This window comes from Nelumbo nucifera, chromosome 7 (genome assembly GCF_055504915.1).
Source record: "Nelumbo nucifera cultivar China Antique chromosome 7, China Antique-T2T, whole genome shotgun sequence".
Classification (NCBI taxonomy): domain Eukaryota; kingdom Viridiplantae; phylum Streptophyta; class Magnoliopsida; order Proteales; family Nelumbonaceae; genus Nelumbo; species Nelumbo nucifera.
In genome coordinates, this window is record NC_142655.1 from 22,367,703 (window position 1) to 22,380,410 (window position 12,708).

Below are 12,708 nucleotides of genomic sequence, written 5' to 3' on the forward strand. Positions count from 1 at the left end.
ATGGATCCTGTTTTGTCATTCCATTCTATCTATTGCCATATCAGTTTTAAATTATGAGCCATCAAATTGTTTCACTCTTTAATTCATCCCTAGCTCTTCTAAGGGAATGGCCACATAGGATTCTCTATTTGTGTTGCTAGAAGCTCCTGCACTACTTGAAACTTTGTCCACAATCATCCTTCAACCCTTAAAACACTAGTCCAGGGACATCTGATCCTTAAGGCTTTGTTTGATTTAAAGGAGTCAAACCAAATGCAGCCTAAAGAATGTGATTCCCACTTGGGTACTAAAAGGATGATAACCAATCAATTGGTATTCATCAAGTGGTAACTAATCATCTAGTGCCATTATTCAATGTTGGTCCCATCTATCTAGGGCCTTGGGAGGGGTGGACCGAAGGACTACGTATTTTTTTAACCTTTAGCATTTTCTTTGCATAAAGTGGTTGCCTTCAGACTTGAACACACATTCCCATTCTTGCCGGCCCGAGATTTTATCATTACACCAAGTAATGACCCTTTGTAACTAATTAACTGGTGCAAATTTACATGGGTTTGTGATTGGTTAAAGATTTTCAGATTCCATACCATCCCGGCACCTTGTAATTGTCTAAAAAAGACAACAAGGAATTAATATTCAACTTGGTTCAATTCAGCCTTCTTCCAATTATATTGGGTCGACTACATGAATCTTGTTTCACAATTCGGATATATAATCCTTGAACAAGGCAATAGAAATAGACAGCAAAACTAAAACAATATCAAAATGGAATCACGGTTACTTTTGTTAAGAGTCAAATGCTGGATTAAGGTTAATTTGTACTGTAGTTTGTTTTGGCATTGTTTGGTAAGAATATTACTTTATACTGAAAATGAAAGTAAATTTGTTCTTGCATTTAATATGGGAGCAAAGTATGCTTCTAAAAAAAATGAAGAAACACTCTGCTGGTCAAATAAATTAGGTAGATCAGACTCTTGAAATTTGTGGTTGTACCCATTTACCAAACACAGTACAAAATCTGTAAATGCAAAACCCAAACAGGTTTGTATTTGTACTTTTTGATCAAATTTGCATTTACATCAATAAATATAATTTTTACACTTTACCAAGCACGTTTATGACTCTATAATGAAGTAAAGACGCAAACCTTACAAAGACGCAAGGAATAATGTGGCTAATGTTAATGGTTTGCATTTTTCTTTTTGTTTTTGAGAGAAAGACAAGAAGGGTTACATATTTAGAGGTTAACTAATACTTTTGCTAAATTAGATTTATGTTTTTGTATCACCTGAAATTACTCTGTTCTCCGGCTTTGTTCAACCAACACATTATAAATCAAGGTTTAAAAAAGCAAACCGGACAATGAACGGTTCTAGGTCCGGTTCCTGGGTCGAATGGTTTGACCTTTCAAACCAGACAGACAGTCCGTTCTGATAAAAAAATAAAAAAAATAAAAAAATATCCAAAAACCATTGGAAGGTTCAAACAGTTTGACCACCCGAGTCAGCGGTTTACTGACCAAATCAACAATTTTTGACCAAAAGACGGTTTTGAGGTAAAATGGAATCAGTCAGGTTCCTGATTTTTCTGGTCCGACCATCCGGTCTGGTTCAGACCGGTTTTGAAAACATTGTTATAAATAACCATGTAAATATGATTCCATGGCTGTGACCTAGGTTTGAATCTTTTTCTTTGCATTTTATTAGGTGTTTAAGTTTTAAAGTAATTGCGAGTTGCTTAGGTTATGTCTGGTTCAACTTTCATTCTTGCTCATTCTTTCCAATAATAAAATCTAGAATGGACTGACGATCCTATGTATAGATTTTTTAGGGGTATGGCTTCTACGTCCTCCTCTCTTAAGTTATTAATTTTTGTATTATTAATAAAATTTCAATGGCCACCCATTGGGAGCAAATTTTGGAGCTTAAAAAAAATAGAAATAAGCAAAATGAGAAAATATTGCTACAAACCAAACACTATTTTTCAAAAAAAAAAGAATTATTTTTAAGACAAGAATAAGAATAAATTTTAATAAAGTCATAAAATATAGTAAAATATGACAAAATTGTGCCCCATACTGTTTATTTTCATTTTTTAAGGAAGCTCTGTGCCAGCAGTCATAACCCGCTGACATATATTTTTATTGGCGGATGTTTTCACAACAGATTGCTGGCCATCCACCGGTAAAGACTATGACAATGGTTGTTATTCATTCTTGCCCAAAATGAGCAAGAATTGAAAGAACAAAGCTTGCAACAGTGAACCAAACATGCCTTACTGGCTGAAGTTGGCTAGATTAATATATCATTTACTACTTTATTATTTAAATATTTTATTCACTATTAACAATAAGTCGTTTAATTCAACTACTGCAGCTATTAACACACAGACCATTGATTGACAACTGAAGTGGCTGAACTGAATGATTTATTACTTTTTTTTTAATGAATAAGTTATAAAGTTGGTTGTGAAGTGTGAACTCCTTAGGGCTGCAAATGGATCATATTGGATTGGCTATGAATAGACCCGAATTTGATTTGTTTATATTCAAATTTGAATTGGATCTCATCTATCATATTTATGTTGGATTGCAATCCCGGTGTTGAATGGCATAAATAAATTAAACTAAAAATGATTTTGTTATTATATTTTATGAACAAAATTAATTAAAAATTGTTAATTTATATAAACCTTGAACCTATGAATATATATATATATATATATATATGAAGACTAATCAAAGTGTTAATGCTACACTGCTACGGGGGAAGTTTTTTCTCTTTCTCCCAACTAATATTATGACTCTTACTTCTATGACTCTCCTTCCTTTTGATTTTGCTCCCATTGTCATAGTCTGATTATTATTACTATTAGTAAGCATTTCTCCTCTATCTTTTGAGAGAGAGAGAGAATAACCAACTTAAAAGTTTTTGATTTGGCTGATAGTGTCCGCGGTCAGGGATGAGGGGTGTCAATTGGACTTGATTTGGTCCAATCCGATCCAGTCCAATGTGAGTCCATTATAAATGGATCTGGTTTAATTCAATCCAATGAATGTATTGGACCAATTTGAACCAATCCAATTTAATGTCTGAATCGTCCAATCTATTCAAATTCATTTTGATTTAGGTTGGTTTCAACCCAAATTCAGTCCATTAATACATATTCTTATTCTATATCAATAGATCAGATATTGGCTTAATCCAATCCAATCCAATATAAATTTATTATGGATGGACCAGGTCCAATCCAATTTAATAAATATTTTGGACCAATTGATCCAATCCAATATATATTGTTGGTCCATCCAATCCGTCTAAATTAATTTTGGACTGGACAGGGTCCAATCCAAAACCGGTCCATTAACACCCTTATCCGCGGTGACGTTCATAAAAGATCCCTGTCAGTGAAGTGGCTCTTCTTTGACAAACTCCTGTTTGTTGGTCCTGATCCTGAGGAATTGAGGATGCCAACTTGGTAAGAGATTCATTGTATATATGCGGGAGCCAACGGAATATAAATGACCGTACATCCAAAGGTGTTTGAGGTTCAAGTGTACTCAGTCATTCCACTTCTCACCGGTCTTCAAGTGTAACTCTGTTGAAGAGTGAGTCGGAGTGAAGTGAAGGTCTATTGGGATTACTGTTGTTATTTTATTTTTAAAATTTGAAAGAGAATAATGGATAAAATAGTATTTTTTTTTAATTTTTCCGTTAAAGGACGTTAATGACAATTGTCAAAAATAGTAGGGGTATTTTAAGACAATACAAAAACAGTAGAGGTAGAGTTAGTCAATTTCCTAAACTTTAGGGGTAGTTTAAGAAATTTTCCCTTCATAATATACCCTTAGTAAAAAGGGAGAATGACGGTTCAGCCCAGGGTCAGAATTTGTTGGCTCAAAGTACATTTGGGATAGATGCCAGCTCGGAATTGATGCCAATTCACGGGCGAGTATAGGTGCATAAAGTGTGAGTTTTTGACCTTTTGAATGTGATGGTGCGCGATCTAGAAGCTCCTAGCTGGAAGATTACCTGGATACTAGTCGCGTAGCGAGTTGGACTGAGTTGCAAGACAAAGGATCAGAGAACCCAGGGTGAATAACCCGACGAGGTCGCTCCGATGCTTAAGTTAGTATTGTACTCTGATTGTGAGCTGAAAGTTTGAATGCAAGTAAGCTAGTGAGCAAGTAATCGCGCGTACCTGAGTCTTGGGGGTTGATGCCCTTATATAGTTGGGATGCCGTGGGTCTCATGAAATGTTCCCGGGGTCTTCGGCTTGAGCCGTAGGGGTCCGTGTCGTTCGGGAAGGCGGGAACCGCGCTAATTGATAGGGGTTACCGTTTCCCTCCGATTCGGATGGGATGAAGTTAAGCCGAACGGTTACACGACATGATCCCGAAAGGTTTGGAGATAGATGACAAGCTCCTAGAGATCTGCTACATGTCGCTTGATTAGCCTTAGTCATCCAAGGTGCCTGGAGCTCGGTGCCATCGAGGTGCCTGGAGTTTGGTGCCATCCGAGGTGGTTGGGATTTCAAAGTAACTAAACTTGCCGAGGTGACCGTGGTGCTGAGTCATCGTCCAGCTGGTGGTCTACATCCACGTGTCCTCTGTTTATCAGATCGGGCCAAATCACCCCTCATCAATTGCCCCCCACTCCTCGCACGAGGGTCAGGACCCGGTGCGAGGAGTTCACGTTGAGCTGAGGTGGATTTGGCTTCAGTCGGTCTGGTGGTTTGAGTGCAGCTGGCTTTGGTATGATTGAGTACTTCAATTCTGGTTCGCTCTCGCCCCCGAACACTGTTGCGAGGTGGATCAGGGTTCCTTCCTCCTGCTTCTTCTTGGTCGCAAGACTGGTGTTGGCTGTTGCGGGGTGCCGAGGGGTCTTGTCTCGAGCCCGCACCTCGGGCCCCAAGCTGGTGATCGTCGAGGTGCGATTCGCGATTCTCAAGCCGTGAGTGTTGTTGCTGACTGATCCTTTCATGTTGGCTGACCTCGGGCCTATCCTTTGGGTTCCCCCTTTGAGAAACTGGGTGGTGTGTTGGCCGTCGGTCCTACCCCGAGGTGGGGTCTGACCCCTGGGAAGGACCGGAACCTGTGAGTTTCCCTCACCCCAATGGGGAGATATGCGAACGCTTTGATGAGGCTGTTGGTGGTGCAAGCGTTGGTTCTGGATCTGATTCTGGTACTAACCTGGTTGCTGGTTCGGTTGCAGTGGTGGAAACTACTGCTAGTACTGTTGAAGTTGTTGGAACTGATGCATCTGCTGCATCTGAATCTGTATGGTTCTAACACTCTGAAATAGATCATCGAATTGGTGACGCTCGACTGCGAGAGGAATCACCGAGGGTTCCGAGAAAGCGGTGTTTACCTGGGGTAGCGGGACGTTTATTTGCTGACTCGTCTATTGCATCGACACAGTGGGGACCCCTGAGGTAGTGAGGGGGATGGTGAATTGCCCGATAGTCACTGAAGGGCCTTGAGGGAGTGATGCTGGGTGGTCCTGTCCCCCAGTGACACTCATGTCGATGCCCTTGCTGGTGTTACTTGGAGATACCATTGAGAGAGGGAGTAAGGTAACGAATGAGGTGTAATGTTGACCTTTTGATTGGATCCCATAGACGACGCCAATTGATGGTGCGCGATCTGAAAGCTCCTAGCTGGAAGATCACCTGGATATTAGTAGCGTAGCGAGCTAAACCGAGCTGCAAGACAATGGATTAGAGAACCCGGGGTGGCTAACCCGGTGTGGTCGCTCTGATGCTTAAGTTAGTATTGCACTCTGATTGTGAGCTGAAAGTTTGAATGCAAGTAAGTTAATGAGCAAGTAATCGCGCGTACTTGAGTCTTGGGGGTTGATGCCCTTATATAGCTGGGTTGTCATGGGTCTTACGAAACGTTCCCGGGGTCTTTGGCCCGAGCCGTAGGGGTCCGTTTTGCTCGGGAAGGCGGGAACCGCGCTAATTGATTAGCCTCAGTCATCCGAGGTGCCTAGAGCTTGGTGCCATCGAGGTGCCCGGAGTTCAATGCCATCCGAGGGGCTGGAATTCCGAAGTAACTAAACTTGCTGAGGTGACCGTGGTGTTGAATCATCGTCCAGTTGATGGGCTACATCCACATGTCCTCTGTTTATTAGGTTGGGCCAAATCACCCCTCATCAGAATGTTTATACCTTTTGTAGTGAAAATTAGAAATCTACATTGGGCCTGTCTGTACTTCTCCGTAATAAAAATGAAAATGAATGATAACCGTTTATGCATGTTTGATAAAAAAGTGTTATTAACCAATATTATCATTTGTATTGTCTATGAAATTACCTTAGACATAAAATTAATATAACAAAAATTATAAAAAAACCATAAACCTTTGTATATTGTTTATTATATTATTGGTTTTGGTTTTAATCAGTTTGGAATAGCAAAATCCGCTCCTAGGGACATAAAACAAACCAATAGAATCGGTTGATTGGTTCGGTTTATTAGGTAGATTATTGACAGCTGGACTCAGTATTGATGGTTCTTGGTTTTTGTTAGGAGTGCAAGTTGGGTGGGTTGGTCTGGGTTTGAGCTCAACCTAGGCCCAATCCACATTAAAATTTGATGCATTCAGGTTGGACTCGGATTGGTCAATCAGAGAGAGTTTGGATTGGGTTTGGACTACAGGGTTTAGCTTGAACCTGGCTAAAGAAAATATAAAAACCCGAATTTTTGGACTTAGGCTCAGCTCGAGGGCCACCATATAAAGTTGTGAGCTTGATCAGTCTGAGTTCGGTTGGTTCGACCCAAGTTGCATAATTGTACCTCTAGTTTTTGTTAGGGGTGCAATTTGGGTGGGCCCAACCCTAAATTTTACATGGGTTGGGCTTGGATTTTTGGTCTTCGGTTGGGCTTTTTATTTTTTGGGCCAGGTCTGGGTTTAACCCTTAGGTAGAGTGGGTTCATTGACCAACCCGAGCCCGAACCCAACTCGAGTGCATCAAATTACAATGTGGGCTGCGCTCGGGTTGGGAAGATCGGGCTTGTCCTTGATCTCAGGCCTTAATCCCAAATTTTAGGGTCAGGCCCGAGTTGACCATAAACTCGGATCAACCTACCAGACTTGCACCCCTAGTTTTTGTTCGATGACTCTGGTTTGAGTTTGTGTCCGACTTGTTTGACAATGCTGAGATTTTAACAGGTTTAAAATTTCATATCGTATCATATATTTGAAAAATATATATGGGATACACATGAAAATCGGGGGTCTCATCTTTTTTCATGTGTATCAGACCCATATCGGGGCGTATCGAGGGTGTATTGGGGCATATCAACAAAAAAGATGCAGCCAAAAACTAAAAAAAATAAAGGGAGAAAGCAAACTTTTTTTCCCCTGAAATAAGCCTTCTCACCCCCAAATGTCTCTAAAACTCCAGACCTCATTCCTAGAGTTAGATTTGCAAAAATTTGCAAGAAACAAGTGTGAATCATTACTTTTTTTGAAGATTTTTCAAATTTTGAAAAAATATGGCAGAAATAGGTAATTTTTTTTAAAATTTTTATAATATCTTGTGATTTCTTTTTTCTTGAAAGTTTAAATTTATGTTGATCTAGAGTTCTTACATTCAAAATCACAATTTTTTTTTTTGTGTTATTAGTAGATTTATGGAAATTTCATGAAGATATTTGGGAAAATATACATTAACAAAAATTTGAAAATGTATTTTTTTTCTTTGCCTATAAAGACTAAATATGTTTACATCTATGGGTTTATCTATTATATCCATAGATGAATTGGAATTTCTTCTTTAATATATATATTTTTTATTTTTTATATTTTTTGAATTAAAAAATAAAAAATTATATTTTATCATTTGATCACAATAATTGAATATATTATAATTCTATGGATAATGTATCATACCCACAAACCAATTGAAATTTATTCTTTAATAATTATTTTTTATATTTTTATATTTTTAGAATTAAAAAATAAATAAATAATTAATTATATTTTATCATTTGATCACAGTGATTGAATATATTATAATACTATGGATGATCTATCATATATCCATAAAGCAATTGAAATTATTATATAATATTTATTTATTTTTGATAATTTTTAGAAATAAATAATAAATAATTATTAATTATATTTTCACTTAAAAGTTGTGCCAATACATATTTTATGATTGGATAGGAGAGTTGGGTTTTTCCCATCCCATAAAACATTAAAGCTTAAAAATTAAAAATTATAATTAAGCATATAATTTTTAATAAAATTATAATTAACTATAAAATATTTCTTCATAAAATCATTAAAATAATATATTTATATATATATACATATACACATGCGTATTCCAGTTACCTTTCGAATACACTTGTGATATTTTCGATACCTTAGACTTCATGACGTCCAAACTCCTAAGGGTCCCGAAAGGTCGAAATTTCCCAAACATATCCCTTGATGTTGAAGATCTCCTCCTGCACGGCAGAAGAGATAACAGGGTATGGCTTTGTGTGAATAACGCCGTTATTTATCGTTATAACAGCCGCTGTTGAAACACCCATTTGAAAAAGCTTGGTGTTTTCTGGAACATTCCAGCTCATTCCCCGCTCCCGTGGAGTCTGCATACGAAGCAAAGAATTTAAAGGTCTCTCCCCCCTGTGTCCAGCAAGTCTGTTCTGTTGCTCTCTTCGTTTGGCACTTCTATTGGAAGAGTCTATCTGTCCTATAAAAACAACATTATATTTCTTTCTCTCTGCAACTGATTTTTCTCCAAGTTCAGATATGAGGTAAGCTCTGGCTGGATCTCTGGTCACAGGCTTCCATTTTTCCTTATTGCTCTTCTTTTATCTTTATTTCCTAGCTTCGCATAGTGGGTTCTAAGTTCTAACCAACAAAAGAAAAGAAAAAGCTGTTGTCTTGATTTGAAGGTTGTTCCTCTGTTTACCTCCTGTAGTTTATGTTTGTCTTTTTGGTTTTGAATGTGGGTTCTGACGTTCTGTTTTTCTTTCTCGTTTTTTCTTTTTCTTATTTTTCAAGCACTGGACAATGGGATCCAATTTCTATCTGGAAATATAAGAATAATAGATATTATCTTGATTTGAAGTTGCTCCTCTGCTTCCTTTACATGCTTTATGTTGTTTTTCTTTTTACTTTCCTGGTTTTTAACACGGGTACAAGTTTTTTACCATAAAAAAACATGGGTACAAGTTAATTTGTTAAAATGATATTTCTTGGTTATATATACTTTAGATTCCCGAACTTTTATAGGTGGAGCTCTGTTTCTTTCTTGTACAAGTTTTAAGAAATATTTTCCCTGGTTTCTGATTTGATTTTCATTACGGATTTCTTGACATGGGTATTGGTTAAATCTTGCTTACTATTCTTGTAGATATTTGTGTTCTTCTTTGTTTCTGTAGTTGATCAGTAGGGGATTCTAGTTATGACAATATGGGAAGATCAGTATGGGTTGGATAGCATACTTTTGATTCAGTTTTGAAATCCCCTCTTTTGTTGTCTCTGTGGTGAAGCATTTATTTCTCTGAAAAACAGAGTATCTAACATGTCTTCATTATAACATTCATAAGCAAGTCAAATTTAAAATTTTTATTCACGACAAAAACCCATGGTTTGTTTCGGGTGATTTCCTATTTTTTTCCTCAAATTTTCTTTGTTTTTCCAGGGGAGTGCTTGCTCATCCATGGAGTAGATTGAATCACAGTGGATGAACATATGAGCTTTGGAAAAATATAAGAAAAGTTAAACATAAAAGCTTCAAACAGTCTTAAAAATGGAAGTTCTGGATTTGACATTTATGCTACTGTCATTCACTCATGAACTTTCCATGGGTGGGGGTCCTTTAGCTCTGACGTATGAGGAAGTTGTTAATGATAAATGGAGTGCTTGTGAAATCTATTAAGGAAATCAAATTTAAAGAAGAGGAGAAAAGGAAAATCAAAACCAACTTTTTATATCATTTATATGTATGAAACCATTATGTGAGATCAAAAATCTAAGCATACAATAAAAAAAAAAAAGATAAAGAATCTAAGCAACTAAGGATTACTCATTAAAGGAACTTGCCTTTTATTGTTTCAGCCGACACCCAACTTTGAAGTGGGCTCAGCGGTCAGATAAGATCTACTTGACGGTTGATTTACCTGATGCCAAGGATGTGAAACTGAAGCTCGAGCCTGAAGGGAAATTCATTTTCTCTGCCACCAAAGACAATCTCCCTTACGAAGTTGACATTGATCTGCATGACAAAGTCAACGTTGAGGTATTGGCAGCTTGCTAATTGAGCTTCATATATAAATGAAAATAGAGTAATCACCATTGCTGTGGTTACAGGAGAGCAAGGTTAGTATTGGTGTGAGGAGCATTGTCTATGTCATAGAGAAAGCTGAGAAGAAATGGTGGGGCAGGCTACTTAAGCAAGAGGGGAAACCACCTGTATTTCTCAAGGTGGATTGGGATAAATGGGTTGATGAGGAGGATGAGAATGGTAGGTTATGAAGTTTTAGGTTTTTATAGTATCCCTATACTTGTATACCTCAAATTCCCTTGATAACATAGATATTTGTTTTTTTTTCTGTTTGTAACAGAGAAAGCTGGCATGGACTTCGATGACATGGATTTCTCAGTAAGTCAGAGAGTTGAAAACTTGCAAACATACTCATGAGTGCAATATATCCTGTTGAAGAATTTCCTTTTTCAATTAATTTCTAATGTGCAACATAGACCATCTTGCATATGAAGAAGTCCTTAAGAATTCATCTTATTAGATTTCGTAAGTGCAATATAGGCTATGTTGCTCGATATATTTATGTTAGTGTCAGAATCTGTTGCTGGAAATTGAAATTCAGACCAAGTTTTTGGACTTAAGATGTGTCTGAGATAACCTGTATTTCTTTCAGCAGTAAGCACCAGTTCTAGCATTTAGGTTGTGCATGACATTCACATTAGCAGTTGTACTGGGATGGGGTTGTCCTCTTGTTCATCTCTGGATGGCTTGAGATGGTTTCCATTCCAGGTGCATGCTGGTTGATATTGGCAGTGATCCATTGAAATTCCTCTGCTTTTGACTGCTCTAGAAGGAGGTTTTCCACAGACTTCCTTTGGAGAAATGAGACTGATAGACCAAATGCAGGGTTCAAGGAAGAGCTAAATAGAAGATCCACTATAAAAATTGAATTTATGAGGCTGCTTGAGCATTATATGTAATAGGTTCAAGTGGCTGAGTTTTGCTGACCAAGATGAACATTGTGCAGAAGTTAGACATGGGTGGGGATGATTATGATATGGATGAACCCAAAGACGAGGAAGGTTAGGACTTGTTTACAACACTGTATCTTTCCATGAAATTCTTCTCTTTTCCATATGTTATAGATATTGAAACTTCATAATGCATCACTTAGTGGCTGGACCTTACAGAAGCTTCCATATTCTTGTAATGTTGATCATCCTTTAGTCATTAGATTGCTATGTTGATCATACCAATGTTCTATTACTTTTGTTGTCTTTGCCTTGTCATAAGCGAACTTCATTGTAAATTTGCAGAAGAGATCGAAGCAAAAGAAGAGGAAGAAGAAAGTAAAAAGGAAGGAGAACCTGTTGCAACAGATGCTGAGGCGGCTAAAGCTTGACTGCATTGGTAGAACTAAAAGATGACTAGAAATCAAAATTTAATTTTGGGTGTCCAACCATGACGAAGAGTCTTCATCTTAAAGGTGTGCAAAGTTGTTGGTAGTGTGTTCTGGATCAAGCAGTAGGCATTGAACATTTCCAGTTAAAATGACTGGCTGTGTTTTATCTAATTTTTATATTCTATAATTGGGTGGCAAATGCCAATTCAGCATGATCCCATATGGAACTGTTATTGCTAGAATCGATTTCCTCCCTAAGGATTGTCAATTCAGCAATTTATATATTGTGTTGCTTGTGAGTTTGCCTTGGCTTGTCTAGCAGACATACTGAGCTGAGGTGGGTGGGCTTAAACAGTGTTTATGTGTGTCGGTTAAGTTTATTGGGGTTTTCTAGTTGGATCCGAATCTGGCTGGATAACCAAGGAATTTTTCACATGGGAACTTGGTTTTGGGCCCAGGTTCCTGAAGGGTCAGTTTGTTTACAGTATGGGTTTCATTTGCACTGGTGTAAATGTATGGGATTACAAATTGGGCTGAGTAAAATTTCTGGTTTACTTTTGCTTCATATTTGAACGACTTGTTTTTTTGTGAGAAGTAAAAAGTGATATCCACTCTATATGAAAGAGAATGGAGATACCGAGGGGGTTGTTTATTTGGAAGTGAGGTAGGAAGTAAGATGAAAGGAAGGTGGTGCAAAATTTGCATGTTTTTGAGATGCAAAATTTGTATTGCCAGTGAATGCACACGAGGCAAAAAGTACAAATTTTGCAACAGGTATTGTGCATATTATGTGTGCAAAGAAATGTATGCAAAACTGAACTGGGTTCAAATTTTGTATCAGGTTCAGATTTGCACTGCAAACAGAGGTGAGGGGACCTCATATGTGATATGTTCCCTCTCATCAATCTCTACCAGCGAGTCAAATTTGAGTCTAGAAGCCTAACACTTGTTCAAAATGGCCCATTGTTTAGCTCAGTGTTATATTAAGATACTGAAATGACCCCCCTTCTATTACATTGTGGGGAATGGGTGGGTTTGAATTGGACTGAACATGGTCGCGTGGGTACTCCCCACATC

At 37.7% G+C, this 12,708-nt stretch overlaps 1 protein-coding gene across 1 annotated transcript; it reads left to right on the top strand.

Annotated features, from left to right (window-relative positions):
• Positions 1 to 8,640: 8,640 nt before the first annotated feature.
• Positions 8,641 to 12,198, top strand: LOC104593564 (co-chaperone protein p23-1-like). Its single transcript, XM_010253467.3, has 6 exons — positions 8,641 to 8,775; positions 10,085 to 10,265; positions 10,337 to 10,490; positions 10,591 to 10,628; positions 11,257 to 11,311; positions 11,546 to 12,198. Exons 1-6 carry the CDS (start codon positions 8,771 to 8,773, stop codon positions 11,629 to 11,631), a joined length of 519 nt encoding a protein of 172 aa, XP_010251769.1. The 5' UTR covers positions 8,641 to 8,770; the 3' UTR covers positions 11,632 to 12,198.
• Positions 12,199 to 12,708: the final 510 nt, after the last annotated feature.

What these genes read in the sequence shown, in the direction of transcription:
- LOC104593564 (XM_010253467.3), top strand. An exon ending in ATGACAAAGTCAACGTTGAG is followed by an intron (nt 10,266 to 10,336) that starts GTATTGGCAGCT and finishes CTGTGGTTACAG; the next exon opens with GAGAGCAAGGTTAGTATTGG. An exon ending in TGATGAGGAGGATGAGAATG is followed by an intron (nt 10,491 to 10,590) that starts GTAGGTTATGAA and finishes TGTTTGTAACAG; the next exon opens with AGAAAGCTGGCATGGACTTC.